The sequence below is a fragment of the Rhagoletis zephyria genome, unplaced genomic scaffold (genome assembly GCF_001687245.7).
Source record: "Rhagoletis zephyria isolate East Lansing unplaced genomic scaffold, Rhagoletis_zephyria_1.1 Rzeph_scaffold_01224, whole genome shotgun sequence".
Taxonomy (NCBI): domain Eukaryota; kingdom Metazoa; phylum Arthropoda; class Insecta; order Diptera; family Tephritidae; genus Rhagoletis; species Rhagoletis zephyria.
In genome coordinates this window covers 50,995-69,710 of record NW_016158308.1, presented here as the reverse complement: position 1 = coordinate 69,710, position 18,716 = coordinate 50,995, and the positions used below count along the sequence as shown (strand labels likewise).

The 18,716-nt window shown below is 35.9% G+C and overlaps 2 protein-coding genes across 2 annotated transcripts in view; one reads left to right on the top strand and one right to left on the bottom strand.

Annotated features, from left to right (window-relative positions):
• Positions 1-17,873, bottom strand: part of LOC108363239 (uncharacterized) — a 32,033-nt gene extending 14,160 nt beyond the window's left edge. Inside the window, exon 1 of the mRNA XM_017616533.1 lies at positions 17,706-17,873. Coding sequence (XP_017472022.1) covers positions 17,706-17,735 — 30 coding nt within the window. The 5' untranslated portion in view covers positions 17,736-17,873. The remainder of the gene's footprint in view (positions 1-17,705) is intronic.
• Positions 1-18,716, top strand: part of LOC108363240 (uncharacterized) — a 60,422-nt gene that overhangs the window by 24,434 nt on the left and 17,272 nt on the right. The gene's annotated exons all lie outside the window — the stretch shown is intronic.

Below are 18,716 nucleotides of genomic sequence, written 5' to 3'. Positions count from 1 at the left end.
CTAGACGCGAAAGGTATGATATCATTGTCAATGATGTTCCATGATATGCTTGGTAAATTAAAATCACCCAACACAATCATTGAATCAGAGGGTTTAGTCAGTAAATTAACTGATTTCAGTAATGAGATTAGTCGTGAATACACCAATGTGTCAGATCGGGGAGGGATATAGCATAGAGCTAAGTAAATAGACCCCTTTCCAGCCTGTACACGAATGCATTTGAACTCTACTGAATCAATGTGTGGAAGACTAACTTCTTCAGATGGTATTGAAGAGTCTACAGCGAAGAGTACGTCACCGCCGATTCTGTACTCCCTATCTTGTCTATAGATGTGATAATTATTTGGAAGAATCTCTGAATTGAAAAGGTGAGGTTTCAGGCAAGTTTCAGTAGAAGAAAGATATTATAATTACATTCAAGACCTTTAAAGTATAAGTTCGTTTNAAGTCTAAGTTCGGGCGGAGCCGAACATTAAATACCCGGCGAAAGTATTAAATATATGTTTTTACCTTTCCGAAAGCTACCGCTACATGGTAAGNTATAGATGTGATAATTATTTGGAAGAATCTCTGAATTGAAAAGGTGAGGTTTCAGGCAAGTTTCAGTAGAAGAAAGATATTATAATTACATTCAAGACCTTTAAAGTATAAGTTCGTTTATTTAGTATTTAAGCCTCTTACATTTTGGTAATAAATACTTAAAGCAGATATAATTAGTTTTTTGATTCAGTATTATGACGGGGAATATTAGGTAAGTTATTTACTTTTTTGGGCCTATATTCGAATTCACGAACGAAAGCTCCGGGGGCCAAAAAGAACTACTAAGCAGCGCATCAAAATTATCTAAATTTACGTCAATTTTAAATGAAGCAATATTTCTTTCGTAATTAAAATTAAATTTTCTGATGCTTAAGTCAACAGTTGTAATTTTTTATGAGATATAAAGCTTTATATCGCCTTCGGTAGTATCTCTCGAAAATCTAGAAACAAAGATTGATTTCTTTGGCGGAACCACAACTAGTTTCCTTATATCAGACTGGAATACCGGCGGAGGGGGTTGAGTTACTGCGTTAGTAGTTGAGGATATGGAAGGCGGTGGAGGCTTTGAAGATGATGACACCACTTCAATGGGGGAAGGGGAAGATACTTCAGGCTCCTTATTATCCGAAGCAGATTTCGTTACACGGTATTTTGAGGCTGAGGATTCTGATGCTGGAGGACACGGAGAAGATAAATTAATTAAGTCCGTCAGAAGATTATTCTGACGTGCAACGGCAGCAATTTCCTTAGATGGACTATGAAGACGCTTACGTTTAGACACACGGATATCCTTAACAGATTGCAAGGTATCTAAACATTTGAATGATTTAAACATATTTTCATAATGCTTAAATTTTTCTGTCAGTACCGACAATTCTCTTCCTATTTCTGTAAAATCACTTCTGGTTTGCCTAAATAGCTTGAAAAGATCAACTTCGGTTGACCTGCACTTTACGCAAGACCAGCGAAGGCCCTTGCCATCATTAATAGCGTCAGAATTCTTCCCGCCAAACCAGCACATTTCAGATGGTAAATACTATCACACAGCCAGCACGATAAGTAGCGTTCACAATCGCTTTTAATTTGGCAAGTATCAAGATCGCATTTCATATTGAAAGATTTATGTAGTACACTCCTTAATAAAAGAACAAACAAAATAAATTATAACAATTAAGGAGCTGATGTAAATAGCTTTAAATAAATGTAGCGAACAGTTTGAGTATCACTGTAATTATGACACTTAATAAACGCAACGCAAACAGCTGTGACAAGAATTACTAGAAGAAGTAAACAAAAAGAGTAGAACAAATGTGCAAAAACAAAATGAATTCAGTTAACTACAAAGGATACAACAACAATGATAGCAACAAATGATCTGTTACTTCTCAGCTTGAAAAGGTTGGCCATATCACTTAGTTGTGGTAATATCATAGTACTATGAATATATGAAGCATAAGATGAATAAAAACAACAAAAATGACTCAGCAAAATTAGAATGTATGCTAGTGAAATTTAATTAACTTCTTTATCCAGCTTTTTTTAAAACAACAGGAAATGTCTGCTAATTTATCCGATTCCTTTTAATAGGTTCACCAAGTCTAACGAAAATAATAAAATTGCCGTAAGTAACTTCGAAAGATTTTAAATATATTTCCAGAAATCAAAAAGCGAATATGGATCAGATAGCTATAGTTCTCATCTAAAGAAAATATGAAATGTGAAGACATCCTAGACACTGGACTGTATGGGCGAACAAAGGCTGGTTTTCATTATGTCATATTTTGACAACAAAATTTGTCGACATATTTTGACACAACTTTCTGTCCTTTATCCCTACCTTTATCGATGATATTATGGGCCAAAAACTTACAAATAGCCGCTTTAGCAGCGCATGTACACGCCTGAAGGCCTATTCTGATCTAAATCAATCAAAATACCATTTTTTAGTCCCGTTTGACAATTTGTTTTCACTCATTTGACCGCAAATGCCATTGAATTTGACTTAGTGAAAATAAGCGTTAAAATTAATGGAAAAAATTACGAATTTGAGGATAGCTAAGTGAAGTGTTAATTTTTCGTAGTGGCTGCTTTAAATGCAATGTAAAATGTTTAAGATAATACATAATAAGATAATACATAATATGACTTTTTTAGCCGACTTCAGAAAAGGAGGAGGTTATTAGTTCGTCGGAACATTTTTTTTTAGTTTTTTTTTATGAATGTTACCACACCAACTTTGGACCACGTTAACCGATTTCGATAATCCTTTTTTCATCGGAAAGGTGGTACCTCAAGGGTACTAATTTTGTTTAGATCCGATAATTGGATCGTGAAGAAATTAATGATCATCTTAAATTTTTATATGAGAATTGAAGTCGGTTTTGTTTTCTGCTTAAAAATTATTTGTTAATTCCTTCCTTTTGACCACTTTTCTTAAGAATAGTTTACTCTTCAATATGAAGCGAAGCTTCTCCCGTGCCAACAAGTAAATATATTAGCACGGTAAAGGAAAAAGAAAAGAAACTAAAAATGCACCTGATCAAAAGATGATTGTACCTAAAATCTAGTGACTGTACCTAATGTACCTTTAAGTCTTTACACACACACATACAGCTGCGCTGTACCACATACATATATCCCCACATAAACGTATTTCAGCTAAACAGCAATCTCTGATTGAACTGACTTATTACATACATGCAGTGGCGTAGCCAGGATTTGGCTTTGGAGGGGCAAATGAAAAGAAATTTCCATCGATAACTTAAATTTGTGACACACAATGGCTAGAGGCGTCGCCTGAGTGCATTCTTTCATATATTTATGTATGTACCAGTTTTACCGTTTTATATTTTTTTTCTATTCGTTTATTCCATACGGTCTTCATGCTTTATTTAAATGAAAAAATTAAATTACTATACCGTTTTAAAATTCTGAAAATTCACTGCGGGAAATTTTTTTATTCTCTATTTGTCTTCGCCTTCTCGTTTTTGCCTTTAAAAGTTTTGAAAAAAAATTTTGAACGAACCATTATATCACATTCCTAGGCAAGTTTTGAAAGAATATTTTCGATACTAAATTTTATTAAAACAAAATGTTGAAATCAGCTTCATTTAGAAACAGTGTCATCGTTAATTAAGAAAGAGATCTTCTTAAATATCATAACTTTACGACACTCACATATTGACTAGATTTGACTATTTATTTTATTATATTTTAATTTAATAATTAAAACTATATAATTTTAAGATAAATGGCCAATCTAGTTAACATGTATAAAGTTTTGATAAGCACTTGAAATGTCAAGTTTTAGTACTGAATTCAAAGAAGATGTCTCTTTTATCCATTCATAATAACTTAAAAAAATGTGTTTGTTAAGAAGTGTATCTTAAAATATTTGCCTTGACATTTATGTTAAAAGTGTAAAATATGTGAATGTACCTACATAAACTTTCCCGTGAATACTATCAAATCATTGGTCTTGAAGGGAATCTATGTATGCATGCATGCATATGAGCAAATTAAAAAGTCGATACAATTTACAGTCGAAAAGTACAGTTTTTGTATAGATTATAGATTATTTCCCAACACTGTGGGAAACTAAGCAAAATGGCCTAGTGTATTTCGCCAATATTCAAATACATAATCTACCAACCGATAATTTTATATATTCATTAAAAGATAATTTGTCATCAGTCTGAAATAAGAAAATTATAAATCGGAAGGGTAAAATAGTATTGAGTTATTAATTCAAAAATAAAAAGTTTCATTTCACTGACGAAGGGGGAAGGGATCTATCCCCCCCAATCCCCTCCCCCCTGGCTACGCCACTGCATACATGTAAATACATGTATTTATGTACTTTTGTACACATTTAAGGTGTTCTTACACGATATGTATTTGCATCTCTAAGGGCCGGTTGCTCAAAGCCTGGTTGACACTAGTCATCGGTTAAACATCGTTATCGACGTTACCGACACCGTGTTATATGCATGGAGTCGAAAACGTCGATAACGATGTTAACCGATGATTAGTGCCAACCAGACTTTGAGCAACCGGCCCTAACATGACTTGTGACTGTTTCAATACATATGTAATTGCGTAGTCTTTATTTAACTATCTAAAAATACGTTCTTTGAAAATGAAATAAACTAATACGGGTGACAAACGGGTTCGCTTATTTACATAAACAGCCTTTAGTTGCATTAACTCATGCATCTTCCTCTTTCAAATGCGCAAAAGCAGCCGAACAAATGCCCGAAATTTTTGGGAATTAACTCGGATCAATGGAATTTTCTATGACAACAGTGGTGAAAACGGCCAGCTGTTGTGTTTTGTACAAGTAAGCAAACAAAGAAGCGAGTTTGGCGTCCGCGGTAGCCGGTTGCTTAGAGTTGCGTGCTACTAGCATGTAGCTGCCAGGTTCGATCCTGGCGAGCGATTGCCAAACAACTTTTTGTTTTTAATATTTTTTTATTTATATATTTAATGTTACTTTTTATTTTCATTTGCTTTATTTCCTGTCACATTTTTTATTTTACTATTAATTAATTTAAATTTTTAGAGTTGAATTTTATTAAAAAGTCAAGAACTACTAACTGAAAGCAACGTTAAAAAAATATAGAACTAATAAAAAAATGAATAAAAACGGAATTAAATGAAAATTATACTGGCTGTCGGACACAACGTTGCGGCTCGTTAATCCGCATTACTGCCGTCTGTCAGGGCAAAATTATTATGCGCATTTGTGTGCTAGTTTATCTGCATAAGCATGCCCGTCTGTCTCGCGTTTAAACTCAGATGATTCTATCTGTGTGTGAGCTTGAGGTTATTAATTTTTGCCCACTTGGAAATTCGAGAGAGATCTTCATTAAGTCTGGCAATCACATCTTCAACAAGACCAATCGGCCTTGAAAAATATATTTTAGTGTCATCTGCATAAAAATGAATAGATGAACTTTGGCAACACTCCACTATACCGTTTATGAATGTGCAGAATAATATGGGACCCAGAATGGAACCCTGCGGCACTCCAGATGTTACGGGCTTTAAGCTTGAAACATTTTCACCACATTGAACCTGCTGCAGCCTACCTGTCAAATAGCACTCCAATAATTGCAAAGAAAACGACCCGAACTTAAGGAGATTACCTAGCTTTCCCAATAACTTATAGTGGTCTATAGTATCAAATGCTTTTGAGAAATAAAGCAATATTAATATTGTTAACTGATTTTTATCAAAGGCTGGACGTATGTCTTCTAATACTTTCAGCATTGCTGTGGAGCAACTGTGCTGGTTTCTAAATCGCGACTGAAAATCACTTAGTAGACTATTTTTATTTAAGTGGCCGTTAATTTGCCGTGACAATAATTTTTCAAACACTTAAGAGAGCGCAGGTAAAATACTTATCGGTCTAAAGTGTTCGGGGGAGTTCGGACATTTAGTTTTAGGAACGGGTACTACATTTGCTATTTTCCAAAGTGAGGGAAAGGTGGGTGAGGTAAGGCAAAAGTTAATTATATGAGTTAGTGACGGGATCACAAAGGGTATATATTAGAGTGGTTAAAAAATATTTTTTTTTGTAAATTCATAAACGCTACCTCAAATTATTGTTATTTGTGATAGAAAAAGAGAAACGTGTTTTTTTAATTTTGAAAAAAAAAAGTTTTCTTAGAGGTCGCGCTGGTCTTGACATGTTAAAATGCAGCTAAAAATTTGTTTTTTACATATAATTACTCTGGTATTATTTGGGAACATTCCCTTCATTACATACCTGTCTTGGGCAATTAAAATGGGCCTAGTGACCGAAAATATGTTCTCGAAAAGAGACTAGTAAAATTAAAACGTTGATACTGAACGATTCACGCATTGTCATGGGTTGAAACTTATTACCAGGGGGTTTCTGGGGTTGCTAATTAAGGATCCGTAGTCAGTTTTTTCGAACATTTGGGAACATTCCCTTCATTACATACCTGTCTTGGGCAATTAAAATGGGCCTAGTGACCGAAAATATGTTCTCGAAAAGAGACTAGTAAAATTAAAACGTTGATACTGAACGATTCACGCATTGTCATGGGTTGAAACTTATTACCAGGGGGTTTCTGGGGTTGCTAATTAAGGATCCGTAGTCAGTTTTTTCGAACATTTGGGAACATTCCCTTCATTACATACCTGTCTTGGGCAATTAAAATGGGCCTAGTGACCGAAAATATGTTCTCGAAAAGAGACTAGTAAAATTAAAACGTTGATACTGAACGATTCACGCATTGTCATGGGTTGAAACTTATTACCGTAGTCAGTTTTTTCGAAATTCAAAATGGCGGATCCAAAATGGCGGTCCATTTTTTTTTAAATGATTGGATTTGTTCGAAACCCGGCACTCGAGAGTTTTTGTGGTCGCCGATTACGAATCTGAAGTCAATTTTTTTTAATTCAAAATGGCGGATCCAATATGGCGATCAAATTAAAAAAAAGTTCTAAAATTAAAACGTTGATACTGAACGTTTTAAACATTGTCAAGGGTTAAAACACGTTTCCAGTGGGTTTCTGGGGTTGCTGATTACGAATCTGATGTCAGATTTTCAAAATTCAAAATGGTGGATGGCGGTTAAGAGTTTCAAACAAATCCAATCATTGTTTTAAAGTTGGTCGCCATTTTGGTTCCACCATTTTGAATTTTGAAAATCTGACATCATATTCGTAATCAGCAACCCCAGAAACCCACTGGAAACGTGTTTTAACCCTTGAAAATGTTTAAAACGTTCAGTATCAACGTTTTAATTTTAGTACTTTTTTTTAATTTGATCGCCATATTGGGTTCGCCATTTTGAATTTAAAAAAATTGGCTTCAGATTCGTAATCGGCGACCCCAAAAACTCTCGAGTGCCGGGTTTCGAACAAATCCAATCATTTGTTAAAAAAATGGACCGCCATTTTGGATCCGCCATTTTGAAATACGAAAAACTCACTTCAGATTCCTAATTAGCAACCCCATAGACCCCCTGGTAACAAGTTCCAACCCATGACAATGCGTAAATCGTTCAGTATCAACGTTTTAATTTTACTAGTGTCTTTTCGTGAGCATATTTTCGGGAACTAGACCCATTCTAATTGTCCAAGACAGGTGTGTAATTAAGGGAAAGTTCCCCAATAATATCAGAGTAATTATATGTAAAAACCACAGTTTTAGCTGCATTTTAATATGTCAAGAAAATAAAAAAAATTGAGAACATCAGCGTTTTTATAAAAAACCGAACAGCGCGACCTCTAAGAAAACTTTTTTTTCAAAATAAAAAAACACGTGTCTCTTTTTTATCACAAATAACAATATTCTGATGTAGCGTTTATGAATTTACCAAAAAGGGTGTTTTTATGAACTACTCTAGTATATATGTATAATCATTTTAACAAATTTTAGACTAATCAAACCTATAGCACTTGATTTAATGGCGTAAATACACTCAACCAAATCCGCCTCCGTTGCAGACTGAAATTGGAAGGCATTATCATCCATAAAAATAGGAGATTTTATGTTCAGATTAGGTGTTGATGGTGGACAGCTTGATAAGAGAAAATCCGTATTTAAAATTTCTGGATCCAAATTACTTGTAAGCTTGTTTTCCCCTGAAATGCCGAATGACTTAAGACAGGACTTTAAACGGCNGTTACATGAAGGGTTGAAAGTAATCGACTAGAAGGTTAGAATAGAAAGAGAGTGTAAACTGCAAATTTGAAGCGCCTTGGATTGCATTCTAATTTTAATTCAACTGGTAAGAGGTTCCATAATTTTACGGCTCTAACGAAAAACATTTCTGACGTTACTGAGTACTTGGACTGTGGTACAATGAGGTTACGTGTGCGACTGGACTGTGCAAATGTTAATTTAGAGAAAAGATATTTCGGGCATCGGCTGTAGATTAGCCTATGTATAAATAGCACTGAACGACGGTCGAAAAATTTTGACAAGCTACAACCAAGAATATTTATTGAGAACTCCGAAATGTGGTCAAACTTCCGTTTTAAGTAAATATATCTAGCAGCGTTATTAAGAACTAATTGTAACTTATGCAGGGAAGCTTTGTCTAAATGACCATCAACTAATTCTTGGTGAGATATTATAGGCACTATTAAGGCCTTTACGAGCTTCAGTTTAGTAGTTTGCGGAATATAAGCCGGAGTTCTCCATAGGTGGCTCAACACAAAGTATGACTTGCTTACTGACGTATTGACATGGTCCTTACATGTAAGAGCCCCATTAAGTTTAAAACCTAGGGTTTTAACAACACTCTCATATTTTATAGCGCAGCCATTCAAGATAATTGGCGAGACGTCTTCAAGATTATATTGCACATGGGATAAGGCTAGAGCTTGCGTTTTAGATGCATTTAAGTTTAGCCTGTTTCGCTTTGACCATAGGGAAATTGATTCTAAGTCTTCATTAATTCTGACTATCAAATCCTCTGAGAGACCTATTGGCGCAGATAAGTATATTTGTACGTCATCTGCATATATATGAATATCAACATTTTTACAACATTTTACTATATCATTAATGTACAAACTAAATAAAACTGGACCAAGGATAGAACCTTGCGGAACACCAGATGTTATTGCCGATAACTCAGAGCGGGATCCTTTCGATACTACTCTCTGCCATCTATTTGACAGATAACTTTTCATTAATTTTTGTGCATTATGGCCGAAACCGAAATATTTTTCGAGCTTTTCGAGTAAAATGTTGTGACACACAGTGTCAAACGCTTTTGAGAAATCTAACAAAGTGAGGATTGTGAGGTGTCCTTTATCGAAGTGTGGCCTTATATCCTCAAGAACTTTAAGCATTGCAGTAGAACAGCTATGCCCCCGCCGGAAACCTGATTGGTATTCAGAAATAAGGCACTTTTCAGACATATAACCCATAATCTGGCTTAAAATTAGTTTTTCAAAAACTTTCGATAATGACGGCAGAATACTTATAGGACGATAGTCTGAAGGCAAGATTGCATTGCATTTTTTCGCGACAGGTATTACATTAGCTACTTTCCAACTGTCCGGAAACGTTAGCGACGTTAAGGAAAAATTTATAATATGAGTCAAAGGTGAAATAATGTACGGCAAAAGAAGTTTAATAAATCTTAAGCTGATTTTATCTTCACCTATCGCATTCGACTTAATGGATAAAATACATGGTATAACGTCGGATTCCATCACATGAGAAAAATCAAATTTGCTTCCCTTATCACACAAAAGATCACGGTCAGGTTCAAAAGCTTTACTTTCTGAAGTTCTTATAGAAAAGTAGTCATTCATTACATTTACGTCAAGTTGGCATTCCGATATTGAGCTAGATTTTACCCCAAGATGCTTTAAGTTGTTCCACAACACCTTAGGAGGGAGACTACAATCAAGTTTGCTTTGGTAATAGCTTTTCTTGGCTTGTCGCGTAATGGAGGTGGCTTTATTACGTAGAACTTTAAAAGCAACCCAATTTTCATTGCATTGATCATTTTTCCAGACCGAATAACTTCTGTTGCGAATCCTTATTGCCCTAAGCACCTCTTTTGTAAACCAGGGTTGCTTGTTATTGTTAATTTTCCATTTTCTTATGGGTACATATTTGTCAAATAAATAATTAACAAGGTTGGAGAAATGTTGCACCTTTTTATTAATATCGGCTAAAAACCAGCAATCATTCCATGGAAGAGCGGAAGCTTCAGCTGCTAAGTTATTTATATTTATTCTATTAAAGTCTCTAAAATACAGCAAATCAGGTGACGGACTGAGGGGGGCACTAAACTTTAAATGATAGCACAGAAAAAGTAAATCGTGATCACTTATACCACTCAACGAGAGCTGCTCAAAGTGCAAGGCACAGTACATATTGGAGACGCAAAACAAATCAAGTAAGCTAGGTTTACAATGAGGACCAAAACGAGTAGGAAATTTATTTATTACATTTAACCCGACGCTTGACATATTGTCTAATAAATTACTAGCACGTTCGTTTTTCGCAAGCAAATCAATATTTAAGTCACCACACAGAAAAATGTGTTCATAGATTGCACTATATTTAGATACATTTGAAAATAATTTGCTTAAATCAAAATACTTGCAAGGGTTATATACACAAACCAAAAGGCAGCGTTGTAATTTATCAGCAAACTCAACCATTAGATATTCTACACTATCCAGGGGATCAGACTTATGCACAATTTTAGACTGCATTGAACCTTTATGATATATCGCAATACCGCCTCCTCGCTTGTCACAATGTCTATCATTCCTCACCAAAGCAAAGTTGCATAAATTATATAAGCAATCGTCATGGTCATTCCGAAACCATATCTCTGGCACACATACAACGTCAATATTAGTAGTCTCAAAAATATAATTCAAGTAATCGAGTTTGGTTTCATTTAAACTTCTGGCATTTAAGTGGCATACCTGAAATCCGGGATGATAATCACTTACTAATTTCAAAGTCGTTTTTAAGTTTAAATCATTAGAGCCAAAAACTGATTCATGGCCAGTCATAATATTCAAACATTGTGCTTTGCACCTCAAATTGGCAGTGAATACATACAGACGAAATTAAATATATGGAGGTAGCTGAGGTTAAGTTAGAGCAGATTATATGGAAGAGAAAGGGAATAAAGAGAAGGTAAGAGGATATACAATTTGAGCCTAACTTACAATAAAAACTAAGCATTATGAGAAGAAAAACATATGTATGTAACGCAATGATTTTTAAAGTTTACAATTACGTTTTACTAGTACTAATAAGAGCATTTAATTCGGCTCTCGTTTTCACAATTTTGGGCTCTTCTTTTGGCTTTAACCTCACAAAGACATTACCGCGGATGTAGAGTGCTGACGCCAGTACCTTCTTTCTCTTTAGCTCAGAAGCATACGACATTACTTCCCGCAATGTAGTAGGCAGGCTCTCTTGCACATGAATCTTTCTATACCCAGGCTGTTCAATATCGGCAAGTGAAAGCGACCTCTTCTTCGATTTGCAGAAGGCAGCAATTGATTTGAATAGTTGACTTCGATCGTGTGCAGAGAACAACTTAACAATTATGGGCGCATGATTGTTATTTTTCTGCGCAATGGTTTTTGCTTTTCGCAGTCGAAAAACATCACGCAGCGGCGGAGTTTTGTGCTGAACAGCATCGCAGACTTTAGAGAATACACCAGAGAGGTTCTCATTAGCTGCTTGGGGTATACCGTTGATAATGACATCAGTGGCTACTGCGCTGCTTTCAANACAATTACGTTTTACTAGTACTAATAAGAGCATTTAATTCGGCTCTCGTTTTCACAATTTTGGGCTCTTCTTTTGGCTTTAACCTCACAAAGACATTACCGCGGATGGAGAGTGCTGACGCCAGTACCTTCTTTCTCTTTAGCTCAGAAGCATACGACATTACTTCCCGCAATGTAGTAGGCAGGCTCTCATGCACATGAATCTTTCCATACCCAGGCTGTTCAATATCGGCAAGTGAAAGCGACCTCTTCTTCGATTTGCAGAAGGCAGCAATTGATTTGAATAGTTGACTTCGATCGTGTGCAGAGAACAGCTTAACTNTTTGGCTTTAACCTCACAAAGACATTACCGCGGATGGAGAGTGCTGACGCCAGTACCTTCTTTCTCTTTAGCTCAGAAGCATACGACATTACTTCCCGCAATGTAGTAGGCAGGCTCTCATGCACATGAATCTTTCCATACCCAGGCTGTTCAATATCGGCAAGTGAAAGCGACCTCTTCTTCGATTTGCAGAAGGCAGCAATTGATTTGAATAGTTGACTTCGATCGTGTGCAGAGAACAACTTAACAATTATGGGCGCATGATTGTTATTTTTCTGCGCAATGGTTTTTGCTTTTCGCAGTCGAAAAACATCACGCAGCGGCGGAGTTTTATGCTGAACAGCATCGCAGACTTTAGAGAACACACCAGAGAGGTTCTCATTAGCTGCTTGGGGTGTACCGNTCTCATTAGCTGCTTGGGGTATACCGTTGATAATGACATCAGTGGCTACTGCGCTGCTTTCAAGCTCTCCGAGTTTTACCCGAGCAGCAACTAGTTCACTGCGTAGGGTTAGAACGTCAGCACACGTAATCTCAACTTTTGTCACTCTCTTCTCAATTTCTGCTATGCACATCTTTAAATTTGCAGTTTCTGCAGCTAACTCACCAATTTTCTGCATTACCCTTTCCTCGGATTTATTCATTACATCAGTCAACTCTGCGACAACGGTGATTCTGAGCTCGNAGTCAACTCTGCGACAACGGTGGTTCTCAGCTCGTCAATTTTTCGCTCAACTTTATCAACGATAGTGGATGAGGGAGTAAGCGGAGTTTTTGGTGAGGTTGGTGGTTTGCGTGAATTCTTGCGCGTTGATTGCATATTCAGGTGCGAAAGACAATGAGTCTCAGGTATAAAGCTGATCGGAAACAATTCGTATCAGAAGCGCACGCGGTGTAGCACCAAATCAAATAAATGGAAAATATCAGTGTAACACCCGCAAAATATGTGAAAACTCAGGAGCACCGCACAAACACGTCCTACGCACTTGACATTTGGTTTATTCCGGCTCAATTTAGTAACCTGGCCTTGATAAAATACCACTTCTCATTACTGTAGCAAATGCCTCAAGAGAGCTTTAGATTATAATGCCAAACCTGGCTCTCCCTTTTCCATTTGATGAAATTTATTCTGTCAGTACGGCACTTATAAAATAAATCTCCATAACAAATTTAAAATACTTCGAGAGATTTTCTATACTTCCAGAGATATGTATTAAGAAGTTTTTAGTATGTATGGGAGGCGACATGCCTCCTTTTTTAATAACTCACATTTTTTCCATGAGCAATTCATACATTTTGCATACATAACTCCATACCAAGTTCCAGTATTCTTCCACAAACACTTCCAGGGATATGTGGCAAGAAAAAGTAAATTTGTACTGGAAGTGCCACGCCCCTTTTTCTTATTACCCTAATCTTCTTCCATGAATTTAGAACTGATTTTACATACCCCAGTACCAAGTCCCATTACTCTACCTGGAACACCTTTAGAGATAAGCAGTATAAAACAGTAAATTTCTACGGGAGGAACCATGTCCCCTTTTCGAATAACGCAAATTTTTCTCCATGAGTACCCTGAAAAATTTGAGGACCAGGTGGTCCACTGGGTCGTAGTTTTAAAGTATGTGCAAAAGGACCAGGTTGCATACTAGTAACTTGTTATGCTTACCTGTACCACTTCAAACGTAAAAGCTGATATATGTGTTGAGAACCACCTCTTCGTGCCCCATCCCTGCAAAAATCGCGACTACTCCATGCATGCGTGTAAAGAGTACTCCCTAAGGACCAAAGAGTACTCCAAAATTAACCACAATTCATATAAAAAATATGGTCCAATTAACATTGCGATGTCCTAGGGCAGGACCATATACTCCATCCCTGCATTACATCAGAGTAGCACAAAACTACTCCAACATATTAACAATGGCATTGTTGTTGTATTTTTTCGTTTGTACACGCTTTTGTTCTTCACTTCTCAAATGCTTTTTCGAAATTAATAAAAACCAAGACAAAAATTAAAAATTACATGTTGCCTCTGACGGCATTCGAACCCGAAAATGCTGGGAGCTAAGAACTAACAGCGAGCATCTACACGTTCAGCTACAGCCAGACATGCAAATGTGCTTTCAAATGCTCAACCTCAATCACATTTCGTTAAAACACGAGCAGTGATCGGTTAACAAACAATAAGCTGGCGCAGAGACACGAGTTGGTCCGTACAGCATGACAGAGGAACACTTTTGTAAGTACTCCAATATACCACAAATAGACTACATGGTCCAACGATTTTTGCAGGGATCGGCAACATGATTTGGCTGCCGAATACTCCAAAAGGAGTAGTTGTCTAGGTGGTCCCATGTTATGCTGCGGTGGACCAGAAATGGTCCCATGTTATGCAGCGTTGGACCAGAGGTGGTCAGGTCCAATGACATCGCAATGTTAATGTAACCATATTTTCTCCATATATTTGGACCATTTTGGTTACTAGTGTTGGTTACAAGGTAGCATGGTCCTGTACTAGTATTTAACCTAGTCCCACTTTTTGACAGGGTATGGAATTAATTTTGTATACACATCTCGGTGCCAAGTTCCAGTCCTCTGCAATAAACACCTCCAGAGATATGCAGCATAGAAAAATCAATTTGCATGGGAGTTGCCACACCACCTTTTCCAATAACTCTCATTTTTCTCCATGAGTATGGTATTAGTTTCACATACATACATACATATGTATTTCCATACCAAGCTTGAGTGCTTTACCCCAAACATTTGAAGAGATATGCAATATGAAACTTTCAGTCAGTAGGTGCTACGCCTCTTTTCCAAAAACGTCCATTTTTCTCCGTCAATATGAACATGATTTCACACAGTGTTGGCAAACTGTTAATCTGATTAACGATTAAAAATTAACGATTAAAATGTTAATCGCGATTTGACGATTAAAATTAATGAGTCGTAACAACTGTACGATTAATGATAACATTTTTTAATCGTTAATCGCTGGCTGCGATTACGTTTAACTAATTTAAAACATTAATCTTTAATCCAATTAAAAATAAAATCTGATTAATTTGTCTAGTTTGTCCGAGTTTGAAACCAAACACCAGTTATAGTAATTATTTTACTGTTTTACGACTTATAAAAAACACATAATATAAAAAAATTATAATTATTGTTATTAGTAATACATAAACTGGGAACTTTTACAAACCTAGGTTGTAAAACGTTTGTTGGTATATATCTTAATGAAAATGCACACCAAATTGCTTAGATTGATGAGGAAGCCCGACTTAGCCATACCGGATTAACTTGCTTTGTGTGCACAGGGAAATTCCAGTATAACTTAATTAATCACCAAACATACTTGATCAAATTAAGAGTTAACGATTAAAAATTAATTTTTTAATCGCGGTTGAGATTAACTGTTTAGTCAGATTAAAATTAATCATGATTAACTGTAATCAGATTGAATTAATCGAATTAACTAACTGATTAAAACATCAATCGATTAATGCCATCATTGATTTCTCATACATATCACTATACCAAGTTTCAGTTCTCTCCCACAAATACTTCCAGAGATATGATGTAATATGAAAATTCCAATTTGTATGAGAGGAGCCTTGAGTTATCGGACTTACTTTCAGTCCGATCCGTAGTAATGTACTATAATTTCGATTCTGATCGGAAAACCGGTTAAGGAAGTAGCCTATTTTTACCTCCCTTTTATTAGCTCGGGATGTAACCATGTAATATTGATGCGCCTAAAAGATGCAGCGATTCTATTCTCAAGCTAGCATACCTGAGCACAGTACGAATGGAAATTATAATCGAGGTTTTAGTTTTTTAAACTATAGTTTTATTTAATCCAGGTCATAAACCATCTTCGAATAAAATTTCATTTGCCCATTCTTAAAAAAGTAGCCTATTTTCCAGTCTAGGTCATAAGCTATCTGTGTGCAAACTTTCATGCAAATCACTTCAGTCATTTACGCGTATTAATTTAATTAAACTTTCCTAATACGTGATAACTCTTTAAATAGTAGCCTATTTTCCAACATAGGTCATAAGCTATCTCTGTGCGAAATGTCACGTAAATCTGTTCAGTCGTTTCCGCGTATTAATTTAATTAAAACTTGTTTAGCAGGTGGCAACTCTTCCAAAAAATAGCCTATTTTCCACTGTAGGTCATAAGCTCTCTGCTTGCAAAATTTCATGCAAATCCATTCAGTCGTTTCCGCGTATCAATTTAATGAAACTTTTTTAACAGGTGGCAACTCTTAAGAAAAGTAGCCTATTTTCCAACCTAGGTCATAAGCTATCTGTGTGCAAATTTTCATGCAAATCCGTTCGGTCGTTTCCGCCTGATGATTTCCCAAACATCCAAACATACAAACTTTCACATTTATAATATTAGTAAGATTAACCTGTATTTTTCCCAAAACTCAACGCACGAATGCCTTTTCCAAAGTTTATATGCTTTAGCGCGCTCTTTAATCAACGACAAGATCTTATGAGTGAACCACGGCTTCCTCCTACTTTGTACCTTCACCATCCTTGCAGGGACAAAATTTTCAAATAATTGGCGAATTAGATGGTTGAAATATTGTAGCTTTTCGTCAACTGTCGTAAGAGACCAACTCATATTCCAGTCAAGCAAGGCTGCCTGCTTATTCAACTCACTGTGATTGATTCGTTTAAAGTCCCTTATTAGAAGTTCGCTTACTGGTTTCTGATTTTTGAAAATTAACCCAAAAGACTGGGTTTACAATGTGGTGCGAAGCGAGTAGCATATTTGTTGATGATTGTAATAGCTAACGATTGAAAATTGCCTATCATACTTTTGGAAGAGGAATCACAACATAAAAGGTCTATATTTAGATCACCACATACGATAATGTGCTCATAAGAGATAGAGGATTCAGCCAGTTTTTCAAAAATTACTGAGATATCATTTCTTTTGCTTGGATTGTATATGCACGCGATAAGACACTTAAGGTTGTTATTATTGAACTCAACAAAAAGGTTTTCTACTTGCAGATAGGGCTCAGATCTGCTGATTTCTTTCCATTTAATATAGTTTTTGAAATAGAAAGCAATGCCTCCTCCCCGCATCTTTGATGCCCTATCACTTCTCACTAACGTATAGTCGCACAAGCCGTAGGAGTTGTCCTCAATGCACTCTTGGAACCACGTTTCAGTAGTATATAATAAGTCTATATTTAAGCCATCGAAAATGAAATTTAAGTAGTCAGTTTTCCCGGAATTTAAACTTCTAGCATTAAAGCTACATATATTAAAACCAGTGCAGCTATTACATACAAGCTTGAGAATTCCTTTAACATGATCTCTGTTAGCCTTGTTTTGTTATTGCATTACACATCAGCAATAAATGTATATCGAATGGGGTATACAAGGTGAAATGGCATAGGCAGTCAGCAGAAATAGTGTTGAGATAGAGAGAGTATAACAGGAAAGAATGTAAAGCAATAACAAGATATAAGAGATAAGCCTTAACTTAAACATACAAATAACAGCATCACATAAAACCATAGCTGGGCTACAATGTTTCTTCACTTACATATTTGCTAAGAGCTGCTATACTTTCCATGCTTTTCACGTCTGTCACTTTGATTGCATCAGTTTTCGGTTGAGCTCTAACAAATACATGGCCACGAATCGAGAATGCAGATGTTAACCGCCTTTGCTTTTTTAGCTGAGTAGCAAATAGTGATAGAACGATACGAGTACCGAGTACAGAATATCGATACTTTTCATGAGTACTGAGTAGTATCGAGAACTCGATACTTTTTCACAAGTACTGAGTAAATATCGCGAATGCCGAAATGTATCGACGAATTAAAAACTTTTCTAAGTAATTTTTTTTTAATTACCCAATAAATATTGTAGCGAACGTTCGAATATTAACTTCAATATTCAATATGAATGTGATGAAAATGAACATAAAACTCATTTACTTCAGTATTTTCATAACTCAAAAACCGAAAACCCAAGAAACACGCTTTTAAAGTTTTTAATTCACATAACGTCACCCTCATGCCAGAAGCATGAATGTGCAAATTTATCAGTTTTGAGTTATTGGGTTGACTTGGTTAATCTTTGGATTTTCTATGTTATACCAAACACGGAAAGTAAATATTTTAGCATTTCAATTGCATAAATGTAGAGCTAAGTGTCGCAAAAAAAACTTGCAAACTTGATTTCCCAAAATGTTAATTTTTACACATTCCTGTTTATGGCATACGGACGACGATATGTATACTCCCATACTAATAATAAATATATATTTTGTCCTAGTGAGCTCCTGGTAACTGCCACAGTTATGAAATTTTTACACAACCTAGATGAAAATGTAGCGGTCATTTCAACATTGGCTTCGGGTAAAAATGTTTAAATAATTGAAAAACGAATATATTGCCTCCCCTTTGATAATGAATGGTGGAAGAGGATAGTCTTTCGTCTCGACAACTTGGCCACTCTCCAGCATAAGGCAGCCGTCGTTAACCCATGTATTCTACCTTCATTGTGAGCCCATTCTTGAAGACAATTTTTATAAAAGAGAGCTTATCTT